At 43.1% G+C, this 27581-nt stretch overlaps 3 protein-coding genes and 1 long non-coding RNA gene across 10 annotated transcripts; 2 read left to right on the top strand and 2 right to left on the bottom strand.

Moving 5' to 3' along the window:
* The first annotated feature begins 94 nt into the window (after window positions 1-94).
* On the top strand, window positions 95-5063 carry cxxc1a (CXXC finger protein 1a). Of its 3 annotated transcripts, none has more exons than XM_077713178.1 (14): window positions 95-261; window positions 729-850; window positions 919-1019; window positions 1258-1370; window positions 1446-1604; window positions 1681-1881; window positions 1953-2051; window positions 2799-3040; window positions 3513-3720; window positions 3809-3919; window positions 3985-4034; window positions 4123-4219; window positions 4303-4455; window positions 4634-5063. In XM_077713178.1, exons 1-14 carry the CDS (start codon window positions 259-261, stop codon window positions 4778-4780), a joined length of 1806 nt encoding a protein of 601 aa, XP_077569304.1. In that variant the 5' UTR covers window positions 95-258; the 3' UTR covers window positions 4781-5063. The 3 variants fall into 3 exon arrangements, with proteins under 3 accessions (XP_077569304.1, XP_077569294.1, XP_077569286.1); XM_077713168.1 differs by having other exon boundaries at window positions 1255-1370; window positions 1684-1881; XM_077713160.1 differs by having other exon boundaries at window positions 1255-1370.
* A 612-nt stretch (window positions 5064-5675) lies between these two features.
* On the top strand, window positions 5676-11044 carry cdk20 (cyclin dependent kinase 20). Its single transcript, XM_077713189.1, has 9 exons — window positions 5676-5948; window positions 6253-6385; window positions 6444-6557; window positions 6706-6894; window positions 7045-7166; window positions 7260-7322; window positions 7538-7661; window positions 7955-8110; window positions 8172-11044. The coding sequence occupies exons 2-9, from the start codon at window positions 6311-6313 to the stop codon at window positions 8358-8360; spliced, it is 1032 nt and encodes a 343-aa protein (XP_077569315.1). The 5' UTR covers window positions 5676-5948; window positions 6253-6310; the 3' UTR covers window positions 8361-11044.
* LOC144194274 (uncharacterized) lies at window positions 6119-8200 on the bottom strand. Its single transcript, XR_013325858.1, has 2 exons — window positions 7990-8200; window positions 6119-7659 (listed from the first exon to the last, which is right to left on the bottom strand). It is a non-coding gene; the product is annotated as an uncharacterized LOC144194274 (long non-coding RNA).
* On the bottom strand, window positions 9299-25839 carry LOC144194209 (membrane-associated guanylate kinase, WW and PDZ domain-containing protein 3-like). Of its 5 annotated transcripts, XM_077713146.1 has the most exons (22): window positions 25566-25839; window positions 22846-22897; window positions 22532-22769; window positions 21608-21724; window positions 21413-21532; window positions 20743-20913; window positions 20458-20641; window positions 20314-20381; window positions 20017-20184; window positions 19154-19323; window positions 18882-18960; window positions 18471-18612; window positions 17722-18250; window positions 17581-17644; window positions 17312-17515; window positions 16953-17213; window positions 13776-13976; window positions 13624-13688; window positions 13172-13318; window positions 12883-13021; window positions 12498-12585; window positions 11622-11768 (listed from the first exon to the last, which is right to left on the bottom strand). In XM_077713146.1, exons 2-22 carry the CDS (start codon window positions 22885-22887, stop codon window positions 11762-11764), a joined length of 3204 nt encoding a protein of 1067 aa, XP_077569272.1. In that variant the 5' UTR covers window positions 22888-22897; window positions 25566-25839; the 3' UTR covers window positions 11622-11761. The 5 variants fall into 5 exon arrangements, with proteins under 5 accessions (XP_077569240.1, XP_077569265.1, XP_077569256.1 ...); XM_077713114.1 differs by lacking the exon at window positions 12498-12585 and having other exon boundaries at window positions 9299-11768; XM_077713139.1 differs by lacking the exon at window positions 12498-12585 and having other exon boundaries at window positions 9299-11768; window positions 16953-17210.
* Window positions 25840-27581: the final 1742 nt, after the last annotated feature.

Below are 27581 nucleotides of genomic sequence, written 5' to 3'. Positions count from 1 at the left end.
AAAAAAAATACATTTCTATAATATGCTATTACCCAGACGGAGAAAAGAAAAGCGCTTGTTGTTGTTCTCTTTGCCACCTACAGATGTCGCTGCCACTCAGAAAGAGCAGTCAAGGAAAAGAAGAAGAAGAAGAAATTGAAGATGCTCCTGCATTGTTGTGATGGAGAAGAACTGGAGGGGAGGATGTAGTCTGGCAAAGAGAAGCCATTTGACGCATTTGGAACATAAAAAGGGGACTTTTGGCTTTCGTGGCAAGTGATGGTGAGTCTTGGCCCTTTGTAGAAGAAAGGAAAATGATCACGTCAAAAAAGCAATGGCGGCTGCTAAGCGCCGACGCCTTTTTTTTCTTTCACTTTGTCTCGCACATTGGCCAACATTTGTTGGTTATTCACATATATCTGCCATGTTCTCAGAATGCCAACAGTACTCATGAACTGCAAAGAAAAAATAAGCTTAACTTAGCCTCGCAAAGATCGCCGGGGGTGCTGGAGCCTATCTCACTCAACTACGGGCAGTAGGCGAGGGAAAAGGCAATAAAAACATATCAGCAGAATCTTTGCCGAATAGAAAAAAACTAAGATTATGAGTGGTAAATAATTGGATTGCGAATATTGCAAGACTAATCGTCCATAAAAGGACATGTCAAAGGATTTCAGATCAGTGCTTAGGTTATTTTCCAAACACAATTTGATACCAAAGAGTTACATAATTCTCAATTTGTCTTGTAGGCAGACGAGGCATCCCATCTTCCTTTGGGCAAGGACGTGGACAGAGGTCGTGTGAGCATGGAAAAACCAAGGGGGCCAGTCTATTGTATTTGTAGGAGACCTGATATCAACTGCTTCATGATGTAATACACCCCGTCAATGCTCTCCAAATTATTCACACCTGTAAGCCATGTGCTTTTCATCCAATCAGAGGCTGCGATGGCTGTGCCGAGTGGTTTCATGGTAACTGTGTGGGCGTGTCAGAGAAGGCAGCCAAAGCCATCCGGGTCTGGTTCTGTCCATCCTGTCGAGGTGAATGCTTTTTTGGGGGTTTGTCTATATTTACAGTCACTGTACACCGACATTGATGGCGATATACATCAACTCCATTAGATCAAACGGTCTTAATGGATTGGATCTATTGATCTATGCTAGCTAATTAGTTGAATCATGTCACACACAAACCGGCACACGTGCTTATTTGTTAACTCTCATCAATAAGCATGAACATGAGCACATATAGCATGTTCACTCTTGTACATCTCAGAAGGTGATCCGTCTCTGGCGATTAAATACCGTCAGAAGAAGGCAAAGTCAGTGGAATTGGAGGAGGATGATAGCTCACCCCCGCATGCCATGAGCGACAGCAGGCGCAGCGCACAGGTGACTGACTGAAAAAATGTGGAAAAAGTACATTGCACTGTTGACCATACTATCTCACTTATTCGCATTGCCCAGCAAATCAAACGTTCCGCTCGAATGTGTGGAGAGTGCGAGCCCTGTTTGAGGACGCAAGACTGCTCCACCTGCGACTTTTGTAAAGACATGAAGAAATTTGGAGGACCCAACAAAATCCGTCAGAAGTGTCGGCTAAGACAGTGTCAGTTCCGTGCACGGGTGAGCGATCACATTCGTTGTCTTCAGAGGCCACACTTTCACACCTGTGTATAACTGATGACTTTTTTTGCATAAGAAGTGGCATGTTCGTGGTGTGGAGCAGAAGATGCTTCGCAACAGAGACGACGAAGAAGTGATTCGCCGTGGAGCGAAGGGACGACGGGCCCATAAGAACGACGGTGGGAATTTCACGGACGAGGAAGAGGAAGAAGAAGTGTTCAGTGAAAGCGAGTTGGAGCTCTACCAGCAGTACAAAGCTGCTGGATTCAGCGACCTGGTCAGTGGGCGGTCCCAGTTTGTTAGGATGCCACCATTGATGTTTTCTGTGTTCCGTCTTTCCGTTCTCAGATTTGGCACAGCGAGCAGGAGGAAGAGGACGAGTCACTGAGAAAGAAAGCCGTGAAGGTGAAACATGTGAAAAGACGAGAGAAGAAGCCAGAGAAGAAAGTGAGTATATTGGGAATATCTGGAATCTGGGGGTGCTGGAGGCTATTCTAGCCAACAACGGGCAGTGGGCCGAGTACACCCTAAATTGGTTGTCAGCCTTTACAGGGGACAAGGAAACTATCGACCATGTACACACATCCATTCATTCATGTCTCTTTTGTTTATGTTTATTCGAAGTCTACGAATGGTATTCATTGGTTCCAAAAGTGGTGTAGTAACTTGATTTTTAGTTAGTCTAATTATATTTTATATTGAATTAGCTTAATACATTCAATGATCTTTAATACTAAACCCTAAATCCTTTAAAAATTATACCAAGTTATACCAAGCTTGTTTGAAAATGAATACGAAATGCAAAGACATTTTCCAATGGGGAGGAATTGCGGCTATCAGCTCAGTAAACATACGTACACACACCACATAACAACTTACGTTATGTTACGTGTCATGTTGTCCTCATCCTTTTTAACAGTAACACTATCATAACAGTAGAGCTACTGTGTGAAAAACTATGAAAAACAGACAGAAGCATTTGAGCTGAGGAAACAGTAATTACCTCTCAAAGTGATGTGACATCACAAGAAAGATGTTCTTATTCTTATTGCCACAATTCTAAACTCTGCTACACTGATATGGCGCAAACTGCCCCCTGGTGGTCGAGTTATGACAAGTGTGACATCCAATCTGTGTGACAACTAACCTGTTTACTTCTACCACATGTATAATTGAAGAATTCATCATCCATAGAAATCCCTCTCCACCCCCAAAGAGGAGGTGCGACGTCACAAGACGAAACAGCGGCACAGGGGCCGTGTTCGGCATAGCGAAAGGCGAGGAGGAGGAGGTGGGGGAGGAGGCGATGGAGGAGAAACTGAGGCCAAGGAGCTCGGCAGCACTCTGCGCCAGTGTCTTGGACCGGGTTGTGTCCAAGCAGCCAGGACCTCCTCAAAGTACTGTTCTGAGGACTGCGGCATGAAGCTCGCTGCCAAGTGAGTTGTGCTTCACGTCACATGTTACTGGCAAGCATGGTTGTCACGATAGATGGAAATCCTGATGAAATACCATACGTTGCTGATATTTTTTTCACTAAGTATCCAGAATTGATACAATTTGAATAAGAAATGATCAGTAATGTCTCACAATTGGTTTACTCATCCTGCATATATTCCGATGGGTAGCATAGACAAATTTGTAGCGCTTACAAGGCAGGAATTTTATTTGAGTTTACAACATGTATATGTCAACATTAACATGTAAAAAAATGGTTTAATACTCATCCCTGAATCGAACCATAGACTGTGGACTGATGTATGAATCAAATCTTATTTTGAGGGAAAGATTCCCAACCCCCTTACGGGCAAGAAAATGGGTTCATGCTTTGATAACACCCACACCTATATGCACTATTACTGCCTATAATACGTAATACTTTGTGATAATGACAAAACATGGTTTTCTCAGCCGTATCTACGAGATTGTCCCCCAGAGGATCCAGCAGTGGCAACAGAGCCCCTGCATCGCTGAGGAAATGGGGCGCAAGCAGCTGGAGCGAATCCGAAAGGAGCAGCAGGCTACCAGGCTGCGCCTCACTATGATGGAAAAGCGCTTCCACGAACTGGAAGAAATCATCGCCAACTCCAAACGTCACCAGATTCAGCATGATGAGGAGGTAAAGCAAGGTCTAGTCTTGTCGTATTGGTGGCAAATGCTGTCTCCACTCCCTTCACAAAATGATGAGAAAAAATCTTTGCGTGCAGGCTAACGAGGGTGACGGCGACGACACAGACCTTCAAATCTTTTGCGTGTCCTGCAGCCATCCCGTCAACCCCAAGGTGGCACTGAGACACATGGAGAGGTGCTACGCCAAGGTTAGAGTCAAACGCCACCTCTGTCAATTTGACGCTGTGATTCATGTTCAGTTGTGTCCCAACAGTATGAGAGTCAGACTTCATTTGGATCCATGTATCCCACACGGATTGAAGGGTAATCACGCCTGTCTTTTGCTCTCATATTATTATATCATTTGTCATGCAACACTTATAAAATAGGGCATGTTGTGTGTTTCACAAAGAGCCACGCGCCTGTTTTGCGACGTCTACAACCCTCAGAGCAAAACCTACTGCAAACGGCTTCAGGTGTTGTGTCCAGAACATTCCAGAGATCCAAAGGTATGACTTCTGCATTTTTAAAATGCCCGATATGATCTTCAAGATGACAATAAACATCTTTTTGACCTTGCCTTACCGTCCAGGTGGCGGTAGACGAGGTGTGCGGCTGCCCTCTGGTCAAAGACGTCTTTGAGCCCACGGGCGAGTTCTGCCGGGTCTCCAAGAGGAAGTGCAACAAACACTACTGCTGGGAAAAGCTCCGCCGCGCTGAAGTGGACCTGGAGAGAGTGCGAGTGGTACGTGAAGATCGCTGTTAGTTTTCTTGTCAACAGCCCAATGTGAAGTACACAACTACAAATAATATAATTAATATAATAGCTCACATACATTTTACATTTTGTTTTACCTGAATATCTTGCTGGTGAAAGTGATTGATGTTTCCCCATCTTTGTTGATGCACATTTGTGTACATAGTGGTACAAACTGGACGAGCTGTTTGAGCAGGAGAGAAACCTGCGGGCGGCCATGACAAACCGGGCAGGTTTGCTGGCCCTCATGCTGCACCAAACCATCCAGCACGACCCGGTTACCACAGACCTGCGCTCTGGAAAAGACCGCTAGCATGCCTTTTTTTTTTCTTTATCACAAAGAACTCTTAACAGTTCATTTTAAGTGTTTGACTACAGTGTGATTATTTTAATCTTTTACATTTTGTATGTCCGATAGTGCATTGCATTTTCTATTTTTGTATTTTCGTTGTATTTTATTTTTTGTATAAGGAAAGGTGCTGAATCTCAATGATAAGCTAAACAAGAGTGAATGTAGAAGCATTTTGTTCCGTTATAAGCATAGGACTTTAACTACATGTAATAGAATACTAATAAAAAGCAAACATTTCAACAGATTTATTGCATGTATATCGTAATCAGATTTCTAATGTTTTATTACTTACTGAATGCTCACATTTTGAGTTGGAGAAAGGGTTTGGAATTTATTCAACCAAAACTCCTCGAATGATTTTTAACAATGCCCTTTTAAAATTTTAATTTAATGGTTGAGAAACTGATTCACTTGATTGAACACAAGGCAGACCTGGCAAACTTGTCCTCTTGCCTAACCAATGGAGCGAGGTGGCCTGACTTTGGGGAAAGCAAAGAACAGTTACAATGCACCATCACTTCCCTTAAATCATTTTCTTTTCATTTTGTCATCATTTGATGACTCCCACAGTACTATTCTCCAAATCTAATCAATGTGGTAGCAATTGTCTCCTACAAAAACAATTTAGTATGACATACCTGTTTTTCAGCAGATGAACAAAACAACGAAATGTACACAACTATGTCTCAATGAAAGTCGAATAGTGGTGGATTGATAATAAAAAGGGGAAAATATACTTAATTTTGGCGTTAGTTTCTCTGAGCTGTAAATTACAATTCCTAACTCGAAATAAGGGATATTGGGCTTTGGAATTTATTGAAACATTCTCCCGCCCAGGAGATGGCGACATAACAGGATTCCCATTGTGGATATGAAAACAAGGAAGACAAAATTTAATCTGGAACATAAATATGTCGCCAAATCAGTCTGTTTGAGACCATAATTACATATATTTCGATCTGTTCCGACTGGTTATAAGATGAAATTCTTTGACGAAAGTAATGTCTTGGCTATATGTTAGAAGCGACCATGTTGTGTTAAAAGAGCGAGTTTCGGGAGCCAACTGGTCACCGAGGCGATGACACTCCATCAAGACGCCATCTCTGGAGTTCTTTTTGGTCCTCAAAAGGTATTTTATCAAGCCCTGTTAGAACTAGTTGAGCAATTCTCTACTTCTTAACCACGATGTTGTAGAACAATTTCTATATGGCACTTTATAAATGTCATCTGTTGAATGAAGAGGTTTTGGGATGTTACTCTGGGACGCTGTTTTAAAACGTCATAGATGCGGTCACAACATTACAACTCATTGTTTTATTAAACAATATTACAGCTGTAGATTTGTATTATACAGAAAAAAAATATGCATTTTTAGAGCAAGCAGGCACGGGTTTAATTTGCTTTTGAATTGCAATTCATTGTTTAATTCATAGGCATCATCCTCCTGTATCCTGATAAAGTTGCTCCACAAAATAACGACCAAATCGCAACATGGAGCAATACAGCATTCTGGGTCGCATCGGAGAAGGAGCTCACGGAATCGTGTTCAAGGCCAAACACGTGGAGGTGACATCAACACTTTCCATCACTTTGTGGGCTAAAATAACAAACTACTGTCAACCAGACGGGTGAGACAGTAGCACTGAAGAAAGTAGCTCTCAGGCGTCTGGAGGACTCCATTCCCAATCAAGCCCTGCGGGAGATCAAGGCCCTCCAGGAAATTGAGGACAATCAGCATGTGAGTTACTGTCAAATTTCAAATGGCCAAATCCTCCCACGTTCAATATAACGCCATCCATGGCTGCCACGGTTAATTGTGTGCTTTAAATACAAAGCAATGACAATAACAACACTAAAAAAAGACATGTTTAATTTCAATTCTTCAGGTGGTGAGGCTGAAGGATGTCTTCCCGCACGGTACCGGATTTGTCCTAGTATTTGACTTCATGCTGTCTGATCTGTCGGAGGTCATCCGCAACACTTGGCGACCTCTGACCCCAGCACAGGTCAAAGGCTACATGCTGATGTTGCTGAAGGGCGTAGCCTTCTTGCATCACAACAACATTATGCACAGGGTGAGCACTGTCTGAGTTTGTCTTAAAAATGAACAGGATTTAGCTTTGACCGAGTGATTTGAAACATTCAAATAAACTTGTCCTAGTGTCACTCCATGGTTCGTTGTCCTATCCGTCACCCACAAGAAAGCATTCCATGTCTGCCTGTAGGACCTGAAACCGGCCAACCTTCTCATCAGCTCATCAGGGCACCTTAAAATCGCTGATTTTGGTCTGGCTCGCCTGCTCAGTCAGCGGGAAGAGCGCCTCTATAGCCACCAGGTGGCCACTAGGTGAGCCTCTCTGCTCTGGCGCTTTCAGTTGCCATGTTTTCTTCTCTTTTTTTAACCTATACCCAATTGTATCATTTTGTGTGTATGTACCAGGTGGTATCGTGCTCCAGAATTGCTGTATGGAGCCAGAAAATATGACGAGGGGGTCGACCTCTGGTAAGAATTTCGGATTAGATTTTTTTACGTTTTATTCACAACTGGGATATGTGATTTGGTAGAACTTGATGAGATCTCTTGCAAATGTCAAAACAAAAAGATGCTGTTCAATTGGTTTACTCTCAAGATGAGTAGCTGCATTAATTCAATTCACGTTTGATTGTCCCCCCACATTGAGCAATGAGTGAATTTTCAGACTTTTCTGTGCTTTGCAGGGCAGTTGGTTGTATTTTTGGAGAGCTACTGAATTCGTCTCCTCTGTTTCCGGGCGAGAACGACATCGAACAGCTGTGCTGTGTCCTCCGGGTGCTTGGCACGCCCACGCATGACACCTGGCCTGTGAGCATTGATGCAAAAACACTTAAAACTGCAGAACACTTACATAAACAAACGCAAAATAGACACAACATTTCCGGAGACACATACAACTGTTGCACAAAAACAAAGAATAAAACACAGTTTAAGCAAACACACACGTACAATGCCGACAGGGACATTACTCAATCACCCCCGTGCTCTTAAAACACAGAAAAAAAAACACTATTAAAACAAAGGCACACTTTTGCACCGATTGGAAATATATCCAACACTTTAGCAAGTAGCATCCTTAGTATTTCATGCTTTAATGGCAGGAAATGGCAGAGTTGCCGGATTACAATAAGATTACCTTCAAGGAGAATCCCGCTGTTCCATTGGAGGAGGTTGTCCCAGACGCTTCCCCGCACGCCATCAGCCTACTCTACAACTTCCTGGTTTACCCGTCCAAGGGAAGATGCCCCGCCCAGAAGGTAAGGAAGGAGGAGCAAGTGACTTTCTTAAATTAACTTTGGAAACGATGGGTCGCCTCAGGCGCTGCTTCATCCGTACTTCTTCCACTCGCCGCTACCCGCCCACCACTCGGAACTGCCCATCCCTCAGAGGGGGGCCGGGCACCAGCTCCACCCACGACTGCAGGCGGCACCCTCCGACATTTCGGTGGACCTCCCACTGAAGAACAGCGTGGTCCAGCCTTCGCTGCTGCGGCAACACTGCCTGTGATTAGTGGATGATGTGACTTTGGCCAAGGGGGTAAGTGGGCAAAATATAGTCATTTCAATTTTCAACTTTTAATTAGGAAAATGAAAAAAAAAATCAAGTTATGGGCTAAAACTCAAACATTTTTGTTAAACTGGACTTCAATGAAGTGTTTTGAAAATAAATTTGAGGTGTACAATTTTATTCGAATGTTGTTCTACAACAGTTGGATCAGACTTCACCACCCAACTGTGCAACCATATTTCACATGAATGTCATCTATTCTTGGTGTCTATTGCTTTTAATAAACAGGAGTTTAACTAAGTAAATGGAACTTAATATTCAAAATAATCAGAATTTTTGTTCAGTTTTTAAAACCCAAATTTTTGATGTTTTCAATGTCAACCTGATCAGATGAGTTAGGCATACTCAAAATCTTAAATGGGATACACAGTGTTCCCTCGCTTATCACGGTTAATGGGGACCGAGACCACCCGCGATAAGTGAATTTTCGCGAAGTAGGGATTCCCCTTCAAAAATGCTTAATTTGAATTTAATTCCAACATTTTTTTTTCTTTAATTTTAAAAAAATAATAATAAATTTACCCCCTGTATACAGTACACCATATAGAATACGGGTAGAGAGTGAAATTCATGTTATAACAAAAAAAATGTAAAATATGTTGTTTCAATGTAATATTTGTATTTCTTTTTTTCCCAAAAAAATCTGCGAAGCTCTGAGTCCGCGATAGCTGAACTGCGGAGTAGCGAGGAAACACTGTATTTGGAAAAATGGCATTTCTTGGAATGTCCTGGTGACATTTTGACAAAAAGTCCAATAAGATCTCTATGAGCGCTTAGTCTTGAGTTTCAAATGCCAACATCACCTTGCTTTTAGTTTTAGTATCATAGACAAAAATGTGAACTTTTCTCTTTAGGACAAACCAAAACCAGCCAAATAGTTAAATATTAATGTTGAATATTTATTGAAACAGTCCATAAATTGGCATAAAAGAGAGACACAGGAAGTGGACAACCGACCCCTCGGTTACGAGGGGGTTTCTGACAGGTAGTTTGCCAACAGCCTCGATGCCCTCTTGCTGGGTGAAAGCTGACATAAATGAGGCACTTTTAGTTAGCACGGAGAGCCGCGGGACATCGGATCGGAGCTTGTTTGTTGCTATAGAACAGTGATTCTCAACTACCGCTTGCAGAAAAATTACCTTATTTCACACATTTGCCCTAAATTTAATATCATAAGCTACAACTAATCCTTCTCTGTTGATCTACGCACGCAACTTTTTTTGTTGTTGTTGCCAGCATCAGTAGCAGAAATAAAATAAATACCTTTCAAAGTACTTGAAAGGTATTTATTTCATGAATAACTTTGCAAATATTATAAATATAAAGGTTTGTATAAAATATAGATATTGTAATTATACTTTTTCTTCATTCATTAAAAAAATAATTTATTGAACTGAAATATGAACATCACTAATACAAATAAATACGTTAAAGGGGGCAAAACACTTAGCACTATGAGTTTTTCTCTCAAGCTAAATATTTCAATATATATATAACCTCATCTTTAAAATGTAATTTAAATTGCCGCAAATGAGTGACATTCCAGATCAAAGCAGCCTCAATATTTTTTTAAATCATAAATACTACCCGTTATCGAAAATTTGCATTCATGAATAAAATGTTATGTATTTTCTGATTTCTATTTTGTTGTATTTATTATTTACCTTTTGTTATATTGCTCTGTATTTTGATGTACTTTATGAATTTGATTGAAAAATACAAGTAAGAATTTTTACTTAATTCCATAATGGCCTGTAAAGAGTGAGAAATACTCAATGCAAAATGGTGGAGAAACCTATAGTATCTATGTCCATTACATAGTAAATGCAATTAAGTTCTTTTTCAATGGATGCCAGAAGCTCTTAGTGTATGCATTTTTAATTCATGCAACAAAATAAGTCACGGCACCCAAACCCTCAGAAAATCCATTTCTGGAAGAATTGGAATGAAAACATCATTCACAATGTGTACTTTTTGCCACCAGTTCTTTGAGTGGGGTGCCGTGAGATTACTCTGGCGTAAACTATCTACTTTGGCGCAATAAAGGTTGGGAAACACTGCTATAGTAACAATTTTGCTCATTAGGCTGTGTGTTGCCATAGCGAGGATAAGATTGACAGCCAAGAGGACTCTGTGTGTGCGTGTGTGTATGGCTTATCACAAGCAGGTTTTCATTATTAGCAAGCAATCAGACTCTATTATTCTATAACCATATCTCATCATTTACCCAAAGACCTTACACGCTCACAAAAAAAGCATAACACACACTCCATATTTCTCCTCCAAATCCACAAAGATACTCACATGTGTGCAATTCACACACAAGTGAGCAAATTCCACAATACGCAATCACATAACATTTGCATCATGACAATTAAACACTCATATAAAAATGCACACATAATCCACCCACACAAAGTCCACGCAGACCCGCAAAAAAGCATTCAAATCTACACACACGCACACACTGCTGTGTGAGTTGATATGGCTCATTATAAATTCTAAAGGTTTTTTTTTTCATTACAAGCAAGCAATTCATCGCTAATACCCTATAATCCTTATTTGAATAATTCACTAAGGTCCTTTCAGGTTAAAAAAATAAAAATGATTGACATGCTTTTAATATCAGGATGTTCTGTCATTTGCATACTTGTTTTGTTCGGCCACGCCTCTTTTGCGCCTGGCCCTTCGACCGCAAGCGTTGCCTGATCACATGCAGGAAAGGCCGGTCTTTTTTTAAAAAAAAAACAAACATTAGAGCCCTTAAAAGAACCAAAATAAATGTAACCTGCCAACCAATGTCCAGTCAGAGTGCGAGGCCACCTAATAGGCCGCCTCGCTCACTAAGGCGACTGCCAATCAGAACTTGCGTCAGTCTCTGCGGGCTGGGTTCTAGCCAGGGCAGGCCCCGAACCACTTCATGCCTCACGCCGGGTTTCCTCCAATCGGAAGCCACGCTGGCGCCCGACTGGCTGTTTTCAGATTGGCTGTCGGACTGCCGCTCGTCACGCGGCATCAGGAAAGAGAACGCCGCTTGTTGGGAATCCTCCTCCTCTTCCTCCTCCACCCGCTCCGTTTTCTCCTCTCTCATCTTGCTCTCTTGCTCCCTCCTCCTTTTTCCTTTCTCCTCTCCTCGCTCTTTCCTTCGTCTCCTCGCTTCCTCCTCCACGAGGTCCAGGTCCAAACCAGGAGGCCCGACTGGTCCTCGTCTTCCTTGTCTCGGTTTCGGTTTGGCTCCCTCTGCTCCTTTTCTCCTTTGGGGGCTGCGGGAGCCGGCCATCACCATGACCGCGGGCACCTCCTGCTCCTCCGTAAGTGAGGAGGATGAGGAGGATTCTACCTCAGGGCCTGGGGAAAAAAATTCAAAGATCAATCCAATAATTTGATGTCATCAAAAAAATCGAAATAAGCAAATGTATTCTTTGTTCTTTTGCCATCCTTCTACGGGAGGGAGCTAGTACGACTTTAATGCTTGATAGGGGAGCACAACACGTGTAATCCATTTGAACTGTAATCCATTTTAACTGGGAGAGGCAAAATGGGCGTGACATGGACAACGGCAGATGAACATTCACAGCCAGTCCAGCCAGTTCAAATTAATTGGACTGAATAGCCTGAATACAATTAAAAAAAAAAACGGATTTGGTAGTGTCCCAACTTTTCGTAAAATAACAATTTGAATAATGATTTTGATGAATCTTTGTTCTCATAGAGATTTTATGAATGTTTTTTTGTCATGGCAAATTAGAGAAATGACAAAATCATAGAATCAAAGAATTGGTTAGTTCTTCTATAAAGGCTTGAAAGGTGGTTCGTGGCTTAGTGAATGAATGTTGCTGTTGACTAAACTGGCTTTAACATTTTAAAATGCAAAAATCCTAAAAGGACAAATAGATAAACATTTTTACAACGTCATTTCCATTTGCTGTTACTAGAAAGTAAAACATTATTCATTCAAATATCTACTTTGACAGGAATGTGGTTTGGACTCCACAACCACATATTGATGTAATGAGCCTTAAATGACTAAGAATGAGTCAGATGGAGGAGGAAGAAAAGACCCTGAAGGTTACCGACCGCAAGTTTTCCGTGCGTCCGATGACGTAGAAGCACGGCTCGCCCTGCTTGGAGTTTGTCATGCACAGAGACAGGCTGGACAGCTCCACTGAGGAAAAGAAGGAAGAAGAAGAAGAAGAAGAAGAAGAAGAAGAAGAGAACAAGAGCAGGAAGGAGAAGGTAGTATAAGTAGAAGAAGCCTTCTGATTGGTTGAGAACTGTGTATGCACACTAAAATCGGATAGGTGAAATAAAAAAAAATGGATTCGACATTTTTTTCTTTAAAAAAGGAGTGGAAACGATGGCTTAAAAAGGGTTAGAAGTTAAGTTTGAGAATGAAAAGTACAAAGTGGAAAAGAAAGAAAGAAGCAAGAGTGTAAGTGAGCGGTGGAGTGGTCATGGTCACCGTAATCGGGGACGTAGCCGTTTCCTTTCTTCAGGACCAGGTGGATCCGATGGCCACCTCTTCGAATCTGCTCCACGGCCTGACTGTGCGTCATCCCCGATGTGCTGTCCCCGTTTATCTCCACCAGCTGGTCCGAAACCTACGAGAGAGCAAGGAGAGAGACGCTGCGGTGTTGGTATCGATCGACCGCGATAGACTTGACTGTGAGGAATGGCAGCCAATTGGTGAAAGAACATCGGGCTTACACGTTTGCATGATAATGATCAATTGGGAGTGTTTGTGATTGTACCTGCATTTTGTTGCTGCATTGCGCTGGTCCGCCATCCATCAGTCCTAGCACATAGAGTCCCATATTGTACTCGCTACCCCCTCTCAGGGAGAAACCGAAACCTGTTGGGCCTCGCTCCAGATCCACTCTGTAGAACCTGGACTCATTCTGATGCGCACAAACAACAGTGCAATCAACGTGACTGACACTGAGACTATCGCTCAGTGAATGAATGGGTTGACTGCTACAATAGCTTGTTTTGTTTAATCCCAGAAGCAGCTTTTGGTCAACAAAAGGACTTTGGATTTTCAATGGAATTTGCCTCCCCTGGAAGCATTGTGGGGCAATTAAGTCCATTTGTGTGTAATCTGAAGGTCAAATTTCACCCCAAAAATTCTGATACAAAAGTTCAGTCTCTCCGAAAGTGCCATTCCCATACATCCATTTCTTTCTATGATGAAAGGACGTGATACCTTAGCTCTCCCTCTGCATCCCTTGGTGAAGTGCTTGTCGATTTCCACCTCAGCTCCTTCTGACGCTGTGTTGGACAACAAAAAGTCTGCATTGGCCATTGACATCCAAAGGTGGAATTGTGACTTGTGAAAAATGTTGGCGTGCGACTCACGCGCTCGCGGTGTCACGCTCAGCTTAAGTGTGTTGCCCGCCCTTCTCAGGATCTGGGCCAGGTCTCGGTGGTGCAGGGACGCCACCCGCCGTCCCTCCACGGCGTCCAGCTGGTCTCCGGGCTGGATGAGGCCGCTACGGGCCGCCGGGCTGCCACGCCGCACCGTCACAAAGCGATGGGACATGGTGGATTGGGACGGAGCTGGGGATAGTGGGAGGAGTTAATGGTGATGCGTGGACAGACAGGATCTGAATGCCGTCAATTTGTCCAGAGGTCCAATCTTTGAAAATAATAGCCTTACTATGTATGGTCTATTTCTTTTTTTAATAAAAAGCCTTATGGTCACTAGGGTGCTCGGACGTTTGGTCGCCGAATGTTTGGTCGCCGGTCACTAGCAGCCTAGGAGTTAAATGTAAATTTCTAAAGCCTCAAAATGTCCATTAATGTAATATATAGTGAAATCCTGACCAAGGAGGCTTATGTGAGATTCTAAAAAAATAAATAAAACAAAAACAATTAAATGTTATAATAGTAAATTCCCCTTACATTGTTCTGGACAAAATGTATACCAAAATGTGTCGAGTCAACACATTTTGGTATAAATTGGTCCAAAACAATGTCAGGGGAATTTACTATTATAACATTTTTTTTTAAATTATTATTATTTTAGCATTAAAGATAGGCGGCTAAGAGCTCAACAGTGTTGAGCTCTTAGCCGCCTATCTTTAATGCTAATGTATTTTTGACAAAGCAGCAATTAAGAAAACTGAATTATTCACACAAGCTTCAAACGTTGAGCGAACACCAAAAAATTAAAATAAACTGAGCGCCCTATATCGCTATCTCCGACACCAAGGGAGCAAAGTAAAAAAAAAAAAAGCAAAGTGTTGCCGTCGCGCCGTTGAGCAACACGAAAGCTGGAGAGCTGACTCGATCTGGACTGACAGCACCACTCTGCATAGAACAACTCACTAAATCTAAAAATAGGGCAAAAAACATGACTGAAAATCCTGCACCAATTGTCCAGAGCTGAGACAGCAAGTGCATTTTTGCAAAAATTAGGACAAAGCAGTTTCTCTGGTTACCCTAGCTAGCGGCTGTCAGCGGGGTTCATCTGAGGATGTTTGCTCCTGATAAAAAATGCAGAAAGTCAGTAAATAAAAGATGAATTCTTCATCATCTTATCAGCACTCTGGAATGTTTGAACCTCTCGGTACTTGTGACCCACTTGCGTAGTTGGCACGCAGCTGCCCAAAAGTACGCTGACACGATGATACGTGGCGCAATTCTACAATTTGATGATTTCGAGCGCAAACAAAGTAAGAAAATGGAGCAAGGTCATTAAAAAGTAACTCATGTTAGGATGATTTCACTTTCGTGTGTGTGTGTTTGTGGATGACTCACCGACTGTTAAAGCAGGGCTGGGCAAACATTTCAGCTCAAGGGCCACATTTGACTTTCAAAACAGACACATGTGCCAGGTCAAGAGTAAAAAAAAAACAATGTCAAAGTCAAAAGGGGTGGGGTTAAAAAAAAGGATATTCTGTACTGATGCGGAGAAAAGTTTACGTCCAATCAGAACATTCAATGCAACTCTGCCCAGTTCAAAAACTACTGTCATTAGTGTAGTTAATAGTGAAATAATCACATTTGTGATGTATTATTTACAACCAATCGCATTGTAGTGATGCAGTTGTTTTTTTAATAATACATCAAATGGATGTAAAACAATTTAGTGTCCAATCAGCCTACCGTGCATGTTTTTGGTATGTGGGAAGTACCGGAGTACCCGGAGGAAACCCACGCAGGCCCGTGGAGAACATGCAAACTCCACACAGGTGGACATGGCATGGATTTAAACCCATGACCCCAGAGCTGTGAGGCGGACATGCTAACCACTCGCTCCACCGGCCGATATATATCATACTAAGTGACCAGAAATTGTTCATGTGCTAGGTTATTACTGTGAGCATTAAAAAAGTATTTGCTATAACAAGCAGACAAAGGACTAAACATGGAAATTAGCCTTTGGCTATAATAGTAGTAGTATTTACATATTTGTACAATGGGTAAACATTAGAGTGAAAGGAATTCTGCACTCTGCAGCCTATGGGTGATACTTTTCCTTCCTCCAAGTAAAAGGTATATTCCCATCAATCAAGGTCAGCCAATAATTGCAAAGTAAGACATCACTCGCCAATGTTCTTCATCACATAATTTAGAAGTCCTCCTCAGCCAGGGATGTGTCGTTCACAATCAGGTTAGTTTCAATCCAAGGAGAGCATGCAGATGCCACACACACACACACGCAAAGACCAAAGCTCAAATTCAAACACCTAACCTCAGAAATGAGACCACTTTGATACTATCCGATGATCTCTAGTCAGTTTCAAGCCTCGCCAGCAGCACATAGAAAATTACACATGCACACCAACACAAAATCACTTACATTTAGAGTCCTTGACCCTCTTGAGAACAGATTGCAGTCGCTCCAACATCTTCAACAAGAACCTTTTTAGGTGTGTGTGCATGCGTGTCGAGTGCCAGACAGCAGCCAAGTATTTCAGATGAGGGGAAACCACTCGCCCGTGGGGGCTGTGCTTGCACTGGTGGGTGGGACTCACACACAGATTGTCAGTGTCCGTGTGTGTGTGTGTGCATGAAGCAGTGAGTACACGCCCCCCGAAACTAAGGCCAACCTCAGTGCCAAGCACCTGACTCTCACACACTCACTCTTTGAGTCCCAAAAAACAACTCATAGAACAAAAGGTCATTGTTTCTGTTACTTGGGGAGAAACAATGTAACAAGAAGTGGGATAGCGACATCAAACTTCAACCGTAAAGCACAAGTCGCAATAATAACATAGAGGTCATAAGTTGTGTACAAGCAAAAAGGAAAGCTATCAAATGGCAATAAAAAGGTGACCTAACATGGCAAAAACAACATTCAGCACAATGTTACAACATTACGAATGTGATGAGGGGGCAATTAGCAATAATGATGCGATGAGTGCAATCTCCCAGTGGTACATTTATTTGTGAGGTAACAAAATATGATCATGAAAACAAGCTTGATAACGACACCTCTGTCATTTATCATCCCTTGTGTTTTCCATCGTTTAACAGATTGTTTAGTATTTCTTTTCTAGATGAAAAAAAACATTGAAAGCAACCCACCTCCACGGTTGATTTCTTGGGATGCGATGACAAATCCGAAGCCTTCGCCGGGCCGCCTGGACAGCTCCACCTCTACCTTCTTCCCCTCCCTGGTTTCCTTGGCGACTGCCCCCCTGACTAGCCCCCCAGCGCTCTCCTCCACACCCTGTAGGTCACGAGGCTCCAAGGTCAAGGTGACAGGAACCGAATCCAGGAAGCTGGTGCTTTGGATGAGGCCCGTGGTGGGGGGCCCATTGGGAGTTTGGCTTTGAGGGGTCCCTGCTAAACAAACAAACACAAAATCAAAAAAAAATCCAAAACACTCTATAAATAAACTTGAATTAATTGGCCAGAGAGTCCAAAGTCACAGAGTCTATCACCTGCTACTGGGCGATGCCCCCCCGCTGGGGCCTCCATGGCCAAACCAGCCTGGCAAAGTGGGGGAACGCCTCCCACCAAGGCACGCGAGGACGGGGAAGGCAAATCGGTAGAAGCCGAAGGGTGGGACGCCCCACTTGTGAGACCATGAGGAGAGGGGAGGGGCTTGTATAAATTAGGCGTGACCAAAGGTGCGGGGGCGGCAGCTGAGGGCGAAGACAAAAAAGTTCAATAGTGTGCCAATTATCGCCAAGCGTGATGAACGACGTACCTCGCCTGTGCACAAGCAGAACCACATTCCCCTGTTTTGAGTGATCCTGCAAAATCTTCTGGACCTAAGGTTCGGAACATAGCCACCATTAATGGCAAAGTTACAACCCCGAATATTATTTTCCCATTAAAGTGTTCTGACCTGAGAGAATTTGAAATTCTGCACATCAGCACCGTTGATCTTGACCACAGCGTCCCCCGGCTGTAGGGAGGGGCATTGCCTGCGGTCCCAGACCCGCCTAACTACAGCCAGCTGACCCCCCGGTCCTCCCGCTGTTATGCTGAAACCCAGACCGCCGCCCTCGCAGCGCTCCAGGGCTACCGGTACCAGCTCGCCGGGGGGAAAGGACCCTGTTGTACCCAAAGGGAGTGCCAAGCCCGCGTTTCCTAGGGTGGTTTGAGAGGGCACTTGGTGATTGGCTGGGCATCCGTTGAAGCCGCAGGGCGCCATCTCCCGGGGCGGCGTGGGTGGCAGGCAGGTCTGCGGCATCGGGGGACGCTGCGCCGGGACGCCGGGTGGCGAGGACTCGTGCACTTTGGATGAGGACGCAACGGGGTAGGTGGATGTGGACAGGTCACTCTCTGAGGACTTGGAGCTCTGATGGTGGAGGAGGGAGGAGCACGAGGAGCGGGTGGGGAGGGTGCTACTATTGTATCCAATCACAGAGGACCTGTGAGAAGGAGAAGGTTGACAGTGCTTTTCAGAATGCGATTTGTACCCTTGAATCAGAGTTGGGGGCTATTTGTATGTCCTTACAGGACAATGGCATCAGGAATTGAGCTTTTAAGGTTTGTGGTTACGTATTTTTGTTTGGATTGGAGATGTAAGAATTTTTCCTGAATGCCTTGGGAAAGGTGACTTGAGGTGACGATGCGAAGACATTAGCTCACCTCCGAGTGCTCCCGTCAGAGTTGCTATGATTGGATGACATCCTCTCGGAAGAAGGTGCGGGGAGGCCCATGGGGATTTCAGAGGAAGTGGGAGTTGGCGGGCCTACTACGCCATTGGTTAATGGCTCTGAATAGGACGGCCCTGTAATGACAATAAACAGAGGATGAAAAACAGGTCGAAAAAAGCTTTTCATGTCTTTCCGGCTTTTCACGAAAAAGAAAAGGAACAAAAAAAGATGGCTACATCATCAATAGGAGCCCCAAATTCAGTATGGGATACAACTGAACTTGAATTACAGTTCTTTTTGTGAGGACATTGTGCAAAAAAAAAAAAACACCATCTGTTCCCCAAACGCCCCAAAAATTTGAGTTGAAAATGATGGATGACAAAAGTGTCTAGTGTCTGCTGACCTGACCCGCCGCTGGTGGCATCCTGCACATGGCTGTAGGTTAGTGGTCCACGCTGGTGGTTAGCTGGAGGAGTCTGTGGCTGATGGGTGGGAGTTTTGCTATACTCAGATTTACATGTTAACATTGTAACAAATGATAAACATGGCTTGATAGAATGTAACAAATAGTGTTATTGTGGCAACATTGAACTCGTACTTTTTTAAGTGTTAATAAGGGGAAGTGTGATATAATTAGGGAGAAAGTAAAGATAAAGGACAAAAAAAAAAAGATACCGTGTCTAATGTGTGTTTGGGACATCCGTCCGGGTTGTACAGCATGGGATAGCCTCGCCTCAGAACCACATCCACGCTCTGACCCATGGGAACTGTTTTGAGCATCTCCACCACTTCTTTGTGCGAGCGACCCAGCACGCACAGGTCATTGATGTACACCAGGATGTCGGCTATGGAATGTGGATGGGTCAAAAGAGGTTTAATTCGGAATCTTGTTAAACGTATGATGCTAGTCCCAAAGAGAAAAATATCTAGTGCAAAGTGTAGGTAAATGTGTATCAGTGTGTATTTTGTGTGGGTGTCTATGTGTGTATGGATTAGAGGGTCATGAGAATTAAACATAATCCTCTCTATTTAAATCTCTGTCTTTAGAACAAGTAAAAGCTCTCAGTCACATGAGCATGATTGACAGCGCCTACGTATTCCAGGGGTCGGGAACCTTTTTGACAAAGAGAGCCAAAAACAATTCATATTTTCAAACATTATTCCTTGAGAGCCATACTCAGAATTTAAAAGTCAAAATACATGAAAATGTGAGCATTTATTATTCAATTCAACACTTTGAAAGTAAAAAAAGTCTGAATTCTTTTGAGAGGATTATTTCACTGTTGCTAATCAATGAGTATCAATGAGAAGATGCATGCAGAAGAGTCTAAAGAAGAAAAAATATGATTTAAAAAGGCGCTAGAGATAGTTTTGGTCCCACAGTACCAGAGAGGACTCTCACCAGCGGTTCCCATATTTTACCACACAGGTTCGCGGAGAGCCATATACACCCATCAAAAGAGCCACATATGGCTCCCGAGCCATAGGTTCCCTACCCCTGTATTAGGCGCTGTGCTCTGAGCGATGGATGGACATACCTTGGTGGAGGGCGGGCGGTCCTCCGGGCGTGACACTGTACACTTGCAGGAACTCCCGAGCTCGACTTCCTCCCACGATGTTGAAGCCGAAGCCTCGCGGCCCTTTGGAGAGACGAGTGTGTACGGAAAAGCCTTCCAGCTGATTTGGCTGATCTGTGAACTCTGGAACTGAGAGCATCATTTTATTTTGAAGATGGCCATTTGTGTTCTTCTCATGGGTGCATCAAATGCAAAGTGGCAACATAACAGGTGGAACAATTCCCATAAAATCTGAAATGCATTATGTCAGAGACTCACGTTCTCCTGGGCTGGAAATGGCCTCTTTGTTGTGAGTACGAAGATCCTGTCTGGCCTTTGACACGTGACTGGCAGACATGGTCCTGGTGAATATTTCCATCTTCTCAGTGCATGCATGCATGCTGCGATGGCGATATGACTCACTCAACGTAAAAGTTGTGGTCGCCGTTCCCGAAGGCCATCTCCCACGCGTCCGCCGTGGGAGCTCGTCCTCGTCCCGCTCCCCTTCCTCCGTTTTCCATTGCTTCGCCGCCGCCGGTCCCCGCCAAAGATTCTCCCCAGGTATGGCTCAAGGGAAGCATGGTGGGTGGGGCTCCGGCTGACCCTGCTGGAAGACAGGTGATGGATTTCGTGTCTCTTTTTTCAAGCGCAACTCTGAAAGTCGCAAAAAGGAATTATGTTATCGCGACTCATGTAGACTATACATACCAGACAGGCCACTGTCCTCTTCGCTGTTGTCTTCTTCTACAGTTTTTTCCAGGTTGCTGAGTGATTTGCTTCTGGTCCTGAAGTTCCGGAGTAGGTTACGATGCTCCTGGTATGTTATTGGTGGACTGTCTGGGCCTATGTGAACTGGGCGGGGTGTCCCATAATAGTTGCCTATGAAAGAGTCAGCCATTAAGTCAGTGAATTTCAAGTCTTTAGAATTTTTCTCATACATGTTTTCAATGGCGTTCCGTCTGGCTTCATTATTTAATAGAATTGCTAGCAGTAGAGTTTTGTGTCGACATAAATACTATAAATAAATATAACATAAATATGTTGGGTTATCATCTGAATATACTTATGGTTGGTTTATTCTTGGCTAAGTTTGGTTGTCATGGTAATTTTTCAGGAATGGGTATTGTTAATCTATGAATAAAACTCTTGCAAAAAGAACACAGCTATGATCATTAGGCTAAATCTCTGTCAGCTTCATTCTAACCTAAAAAGATGAATGCAAAAGATGGGCACGTGAAAGAACTATCAAAAAACAAACATAGCTTATTTGAGCACAAAAACAAAAGTACTATATAGTGACCCTCTCGAAACCTTTGTGATTCAGTTTAAAAATTCAGAGTTGGATCTTATGAAGGTCACCAAAGATTGAGTATTTTACCTTTGAACTTTCCGCTTTCCAATAGCGCCCCCGACTCCTCCAAGGAGAAGAACTCCTCGATGGACACGAAGTTGTAGTCGACACCGCTGATTTCCCCATCGCGAGGCTGCCGGGTTGTACCTGCCGAGTGGAAATGTGATGTCACCACCACAAAGCAAGGCGGCCATCCTGTAATTTGCATGTGTGTGCGCTCACAGGGTACGGCACGCAGATAAAGGTTCTCTCGGATGAGCTGCTGCAGCTGGCTGTCCATGGAAGTTGGTGTGAAACACTTACTGAGGTATAAGCGGAGATCTTTACACAGAGATGCACCTGTGACTCACACAAACGCAGCCATGTCATAGTCAATAGCCACAATAATTAGCTAGATAGACACCAAACAGTCGCAAAAATCTGGCAAAAACTACATCATTCTTTACATTGGCTTCATGATATGATTACAGCGTGGTTTTATGAAGTACAGTAATATTTCGAGATACGAGGAATTTGAGTTACGAGTAAAATTCCGAGCAAATGTTTACCTTGAGATACGAGACCATTTTCTTTAGATACGAGCATTTGATGCAAACATCTGCACGAGCACTGGGCGGAGGGTTTAATTTTTTTCCGTTTTTTATTTTTTTTGCATTAGTCAGTGCAGAAATAAAGGGAAACACAACGGATCCAAAGCAAGCCAGTACAATGAAGGGTAGTCCGAAGAAAAGGTGTATGATGACAATTGATATTAAGCATGAAATAATCGAAAAACATGAGTAGTGTATGCGTAACTGAGCTGGCTCGCTAATACGTGCGTTTGGAGAAGCATATTAAACACCATAATTATTATATTATTATAGTTATTTGTTACTGTTAGTAGATAGTATCCTGTTTTTGGTGTTTTTTTCAGAGGGTGGGAACAAACTAATTTGTATTTAGTTCATTTGTATGGGAAACGTGGATTTGAGATACGAGTAAATCGACATACGAACGCAGTACATCAAACTTCTATCTCAAAAGTACCACTGTATAATATTGTTGAGTGCTACAGTATTTTCTTTCTTTTCAATTGAAATATATAATGGTAGATGCAAGCACTTTGAGTTAGCTGCAGCAAAATGAAAAGTCATTTGAATGGATCACCTGGTGAGACGGTCTTGATCCTAATCGGGTGAGGACAGGAGTTGAGGACGCCTCGGACATCTCCCAGCGTCATTCCCAGCACGGGTGTGCCGCCTATCTCCAAGATGATGTCCCCCACGGTGGCCCCGCCCCCGGGGGCCACTGTCACAAAGGGGAATTCTCCATAGTCGGCGCCGCCCCCGATGGCCAGCCCCAGCTCCCCGGAGCTTCCACCTAACGGCACGAAGCCCTCCTGCACCTGTGTGGAGGACGGGCGGCCATTACCTGTGGGTTAGCCATAGTAAAAATGGCTGCTAGCTTATTGTGATGCCTACCTTTGAGCGCCAGTGCAGCTTCTTCACCGTGTTTTTAGACATTGCGGCCGAGCTGAAAACAGGTTAGTAAATATTATATAAATGTCAATTTTTTTGAGTGACAGTCATTTGATTTTCTAAGGACAAACATTTTTTGAGAGGCAAATTTGTCTTCAGACTAGTACATTCTCAGGAGAAACCTATCTTCACTTAACCCTGGGAACCTTCTCTGAGAAATAGAACATTCTCCTGAAGGGAATCTTTGCTCAAAATTAGAACCTTGTGTGACAACTGGGAACTTCTCTCGGGAGCTACCTTCTCTTTTGATTAACACCTTTTAAAATAACAGCCCTCTCTTGAAGGTCGAAGGTGTTCTACTGTAAGACTGATACCTTCTCTCTGGGCAAAAAACTCTTCTCAGAAGACAAGTGCCATGTTGGGGAATTGAATCTTCTATCAAAATAAGTACCTTCTTGACTGGAATTCTGTCTAGAAATTCCAAAAAGGTTGGAAAAAATGAAAGAAATTCTTATATTCTGTGATTATTCATGTTTAATTGGAATTGGGGTTGTAAATCATTATGCCAACGGAAGAACATTTTTGTGGTAAATACACACTTCTATTGGGACTAAAACGTCTTGATAGTGAAATGATCTGATTAAAGTCTATATCTCTTCATCTTGAACATCTGGGAATCAGTACTTCTCTTAAGTCGTGCACGTTTTCTCTAGAGCAAAACCTCAGGAAAGGAACATTCTCTGGAGTTTAAATATTCTCAGTCTGCTAGTTCTTTCTCACAGGACTAAACTCTTCTTTCATAAACAGTTACTTTTCTGCAAATGTACTCCATTTTTATTTTCTCACATGGGAGTAAAATCTTCTTTTGAAAGTAGACTTTTCTCTGTGGATTAGAACCTCTTGTGAGTTTAACTTTCTTCTGAAACTTAAATTTCACCCAATGATTGGGGGTTTCACCTCGTGTCTAAAACCTTCTCATAGGAAAAGCACCTTTTCTTCCGTAAGCATTACCAACACTCCCTCACTATTACAAACCTTACCTTAATATTAGATTAGAACCTTTATTCTGGAACAACATCTTCTCAATGTATGCCTCCTCTCAAGACTAGAACCTCTCCTTTCTACTTTGACTAGAACTCTGAAACATTGTTTTGGTCTTTACTTATTAGATAACCTAAACCAACAGTGAGTAAAAGCATAGACACTCATACTCGGATTTCATACATGGTAAATATTACATACACGCACATCCACACACACACACACGTTGGACTCTCGGCTTAATGGACCTATTAACATTCTAAGCACTCCAATCCACACATCCAACTGAAACAAACACAAGGCTAGCAGATGAAGCGTCACTTCCCGATTTGTGTTACCTGTTCTTTGAAAACTTTGTTTGCTTATGCGTGTGTTGGGGTGTGCACGTGTGCGTTTCTCTCCACCTGTGGTTGCACTTTGATAGGGCCGCTCAAAGGTCGCACGTCAGTGTGTTTAAGGTGTGATGAAAGGAATGTCTCAATACACAAAACACGTGCTGTATATTCACTCCAGCCATTACTTTCATTTCTTTTGCTTTCAACAATGGCCTGAGATCTAAGAAGCTGACTTCTCATCTCATCTCATTTTCTAAACTGCTTTGCTTGGCTGGAGCCCATCCCAGCTGACTTTGGGCCAGAAGTGGGGGACACCCTGAATTGGTGGCCAGCCAATCGCAGGGCACAAGGAGACAAATAACCATTCACTCTCCTGCACCTAGTGGCAATTTAAAGTGTCCAATTTGCCTACCACGCATGTCTTTGGAATGTGGGAGGAAACTGGAGAACCCAAAGAAAACTCACATCTTATATCCTTTATACCTAAATATCTATCCTAATTAAGTTAAGTCTAGTCTCCGGGGACTGTGCCGTGCAAATGTCCTTAAATTTGAGTAATTTCTATCACCCAACTAGTCAGTTCACCAACACTGGTTGCAGCAAGGGTGGCCAAGTCCAGTCCTTGAGAGCCCCTATCTAGTATGTTTTCTATATCTCACTCCTCTTCCAAACCTGAATCAAATGATATACTGATCAGAAAGCTGTCCAGAAGCCTGATACTGATCCTGATTATTTGATTCAGGTGTGTTGGTGGAGGGAGTTATAGAAAACAGACTGGATGTGTGCTCTCGAGGACCGGACTTGGTCATCCCTGGGTTAGAGCTTTTCCCACAAGACAATTGCCAGGTGAGTTAGTTATCGACTCATGAATTATATGACGTCATCCACACACAATGACGTCACCTTAGCGCCTGAATCATAAGAGGATGCCGATAGGGTCAAGTCAGCTTTTAAAAGAGCATTCCCATCATCGTCTATAGCAACAACCACAACAATGGCAACAATGGAAAATCATCACGTTGCGTCACAAATCAACAGAAGTGCACAACATATGTGTGTGTTGAGTATTTTGGGGGTTCTGCCGAAGACCAACGCGCACGGATCCAATCTGCAATTGTAAGACCGCCCCTTTTGCGCGTGGCAGCCTGACAATGTGCTGACAGCGTCATTTTGACCCGCAACCCGCGCACGCGCACGCTCACGAGCACGACCGACCCCCACAACCGCACTACGTATCGTCTTTTTTTCGGGTCAAAACGTTCTCGTGCGCTCACAAACACACACACGCACACGCGGACGCGGGCAAGCAGGCACGCACACACACGCTCACGCGGTGAAGCGTTTTACCGTCATGCTCGTCCACCGTGTGGCCGCGTCGCCGTGTTCCTACCCCGGTTTGGGGTCGCTCGACGCGTCGCTGAAGGCTGCTGCAAGGTGCATGCGCGCGTGCGTGCGTGCGAGCGTGTGAAGGGGATGGGATGGGGGAGTTTGTTGGTGAGGCGCGTGGCCGGAAGTCACTGCAGGTGAGGGAAGATGGAAGGATGGATGGATGCAAAGTATGCAATGCTGCGAGACGGGGAAACGCACTCGCGTGTACGTAAGGGTTCCCTGTCCCTCTCTCTCTCTCCGCCCCCCTCTCTCACCCTCCTCCCCCCTCCTCTCTCTCGCAAGCGCGTGCGCGAATACAGCAAGCGTAACTGCTGGGTTGAGAGGGGGCGTGGCAGCAGGGGAGAAAGCGGAAGTAAAAGTAGGCTCATAATACGTAGGTATATACTGGTATGCTGGATTTATGGAAAAGTGTAAGTGGGAAATTATTCAGGTTGGCTCACACAAATTATTCATATCTTTATTCATGAAATGCAATGTTTGGCACGGTAAAATTCACGACTGAAGTCCTCGTTTGGACAGTATGAAGGATATTTTATTTATGTGGGCCTTTGTTTACTCCTTGCATTGACTGGACAGGAGTCATTTGATAGGGCACTCTATGGTTGACTTTTGAAAAAAGCCATACATTATATCAAGATCAATGTTCTGGTTTGAATCTTTGCTATTCAGCATCTTTGTCACCTTACGCGCACTCACGCACAAGCAGGATACTGTTGCTCTTTTATCCTGTAAGGGGCAGCAGAGCACTTTTGATTGTGTCAAACCAATCCATGCACCAAATTAATGCGTATGAAATTAGGAAAATAAAAAGACCAACGGTTTTCAGTTTCTAGCATGTTTTTCCTTTGTAGAAAGCCACCCCTGCCTGGGAAATAGAAAGAAAATAACATTTGAATAATTTTGTTAACCTTTTCGGGAACAGTTGTCTCCAGTGGAGAGCTAACTATTCAAAAGTTGACAATAAAACCTTCAATTGTTTATAGAGCAAGTGACTTTTTGATCATTAAAACAATAATAATTGCAACTAAATACACATTTTATTCGTTATTCCTTGTTATGTATGTAAAAATATTTGTATAAGTAGAAATATATTCCTAAAATACTACAATGTTACAAAAACACATTAACAACACTAATGAAATTAACATGAATAAAAACAGAAACACACACTGATTACAGCCCCAAGTAACACTCCAAAGTTGTTGTATTTTCATAGTGTTAAACTGGAGAATCCTGGAAAATTTTCCAGGATTTCCAAGGTTACCTGGAAAAAGAAAAAAAATCTAGCATGACAGATGTAGCAACCATTTTACATTTCTTATTCAACCAATTATTTTTCATTGGTTTCTTTCTATTCTTTGTAGTATGTCTTGGAACTCATGCATTCTGTCATATTGCATATCTAATATGTAAGCTGTTTTGCTTAGATACATTATAAACAGATCAAACACTGAAACCGAAAAGGTATACGCGCTATTTTAGTGTAGCATCACTGCGAACTTTAAAATGAAGTTGCTCGACAGGCAGGAAAAGAGGTAAATCTGGGATTATCTGATTGCACGAAGCACATAAACACTATCATACAAATGCACACAAAGATATGTGGGGTAGAGGACTCGGGTAATGAGGGGACTTGCGAAGGTGAATGTGGGTTCATCCTCAATTTCACATCAAGTGTCGTTAAATCCTCTCGGCTCTGCTGGGACGTTGTCAGGCTATGAGCAATAAAGCTACAGGCCTTTTATCCTTGCTCAACAATCACATCTGACACGGTCACATTTCTAGCAGTATGAAAAATCTTGGCCACCCCTGATCACTTCCTAGATTTTGCTCTATAAATCCATGGCTTTTTGAATCAGCAATTTCACTGAAATATATCAGAAAGCAGACAGACACAGTAATATTTGAGAATTGAAATAAAGTTCACAAGAGTTTCAGGACGAATGTTTCTCTTTGTACCGTCTCTGAAAAGTG

Source organism: Stigmatopora nigra, chromosome 1 (assembly GCF_051989575.1).
Source record: "Stigmatopora nigra isolate UIUO_SnigA chromosome 1, RoL_Snig_1.1, whole genome shotgun sequence".
In the NCBI taxonomy this organism is placed as follows: domain Eukaryota; kingdom Metazoa; phylum Chordata; class Actinopteri; order Syngnathiformes; family Syngnathidae; genus Stigmatopora; species Stigmatopora nigra.
This window is presented reverse-complemented; position numbering and strand designations above follow the sequence as displayed.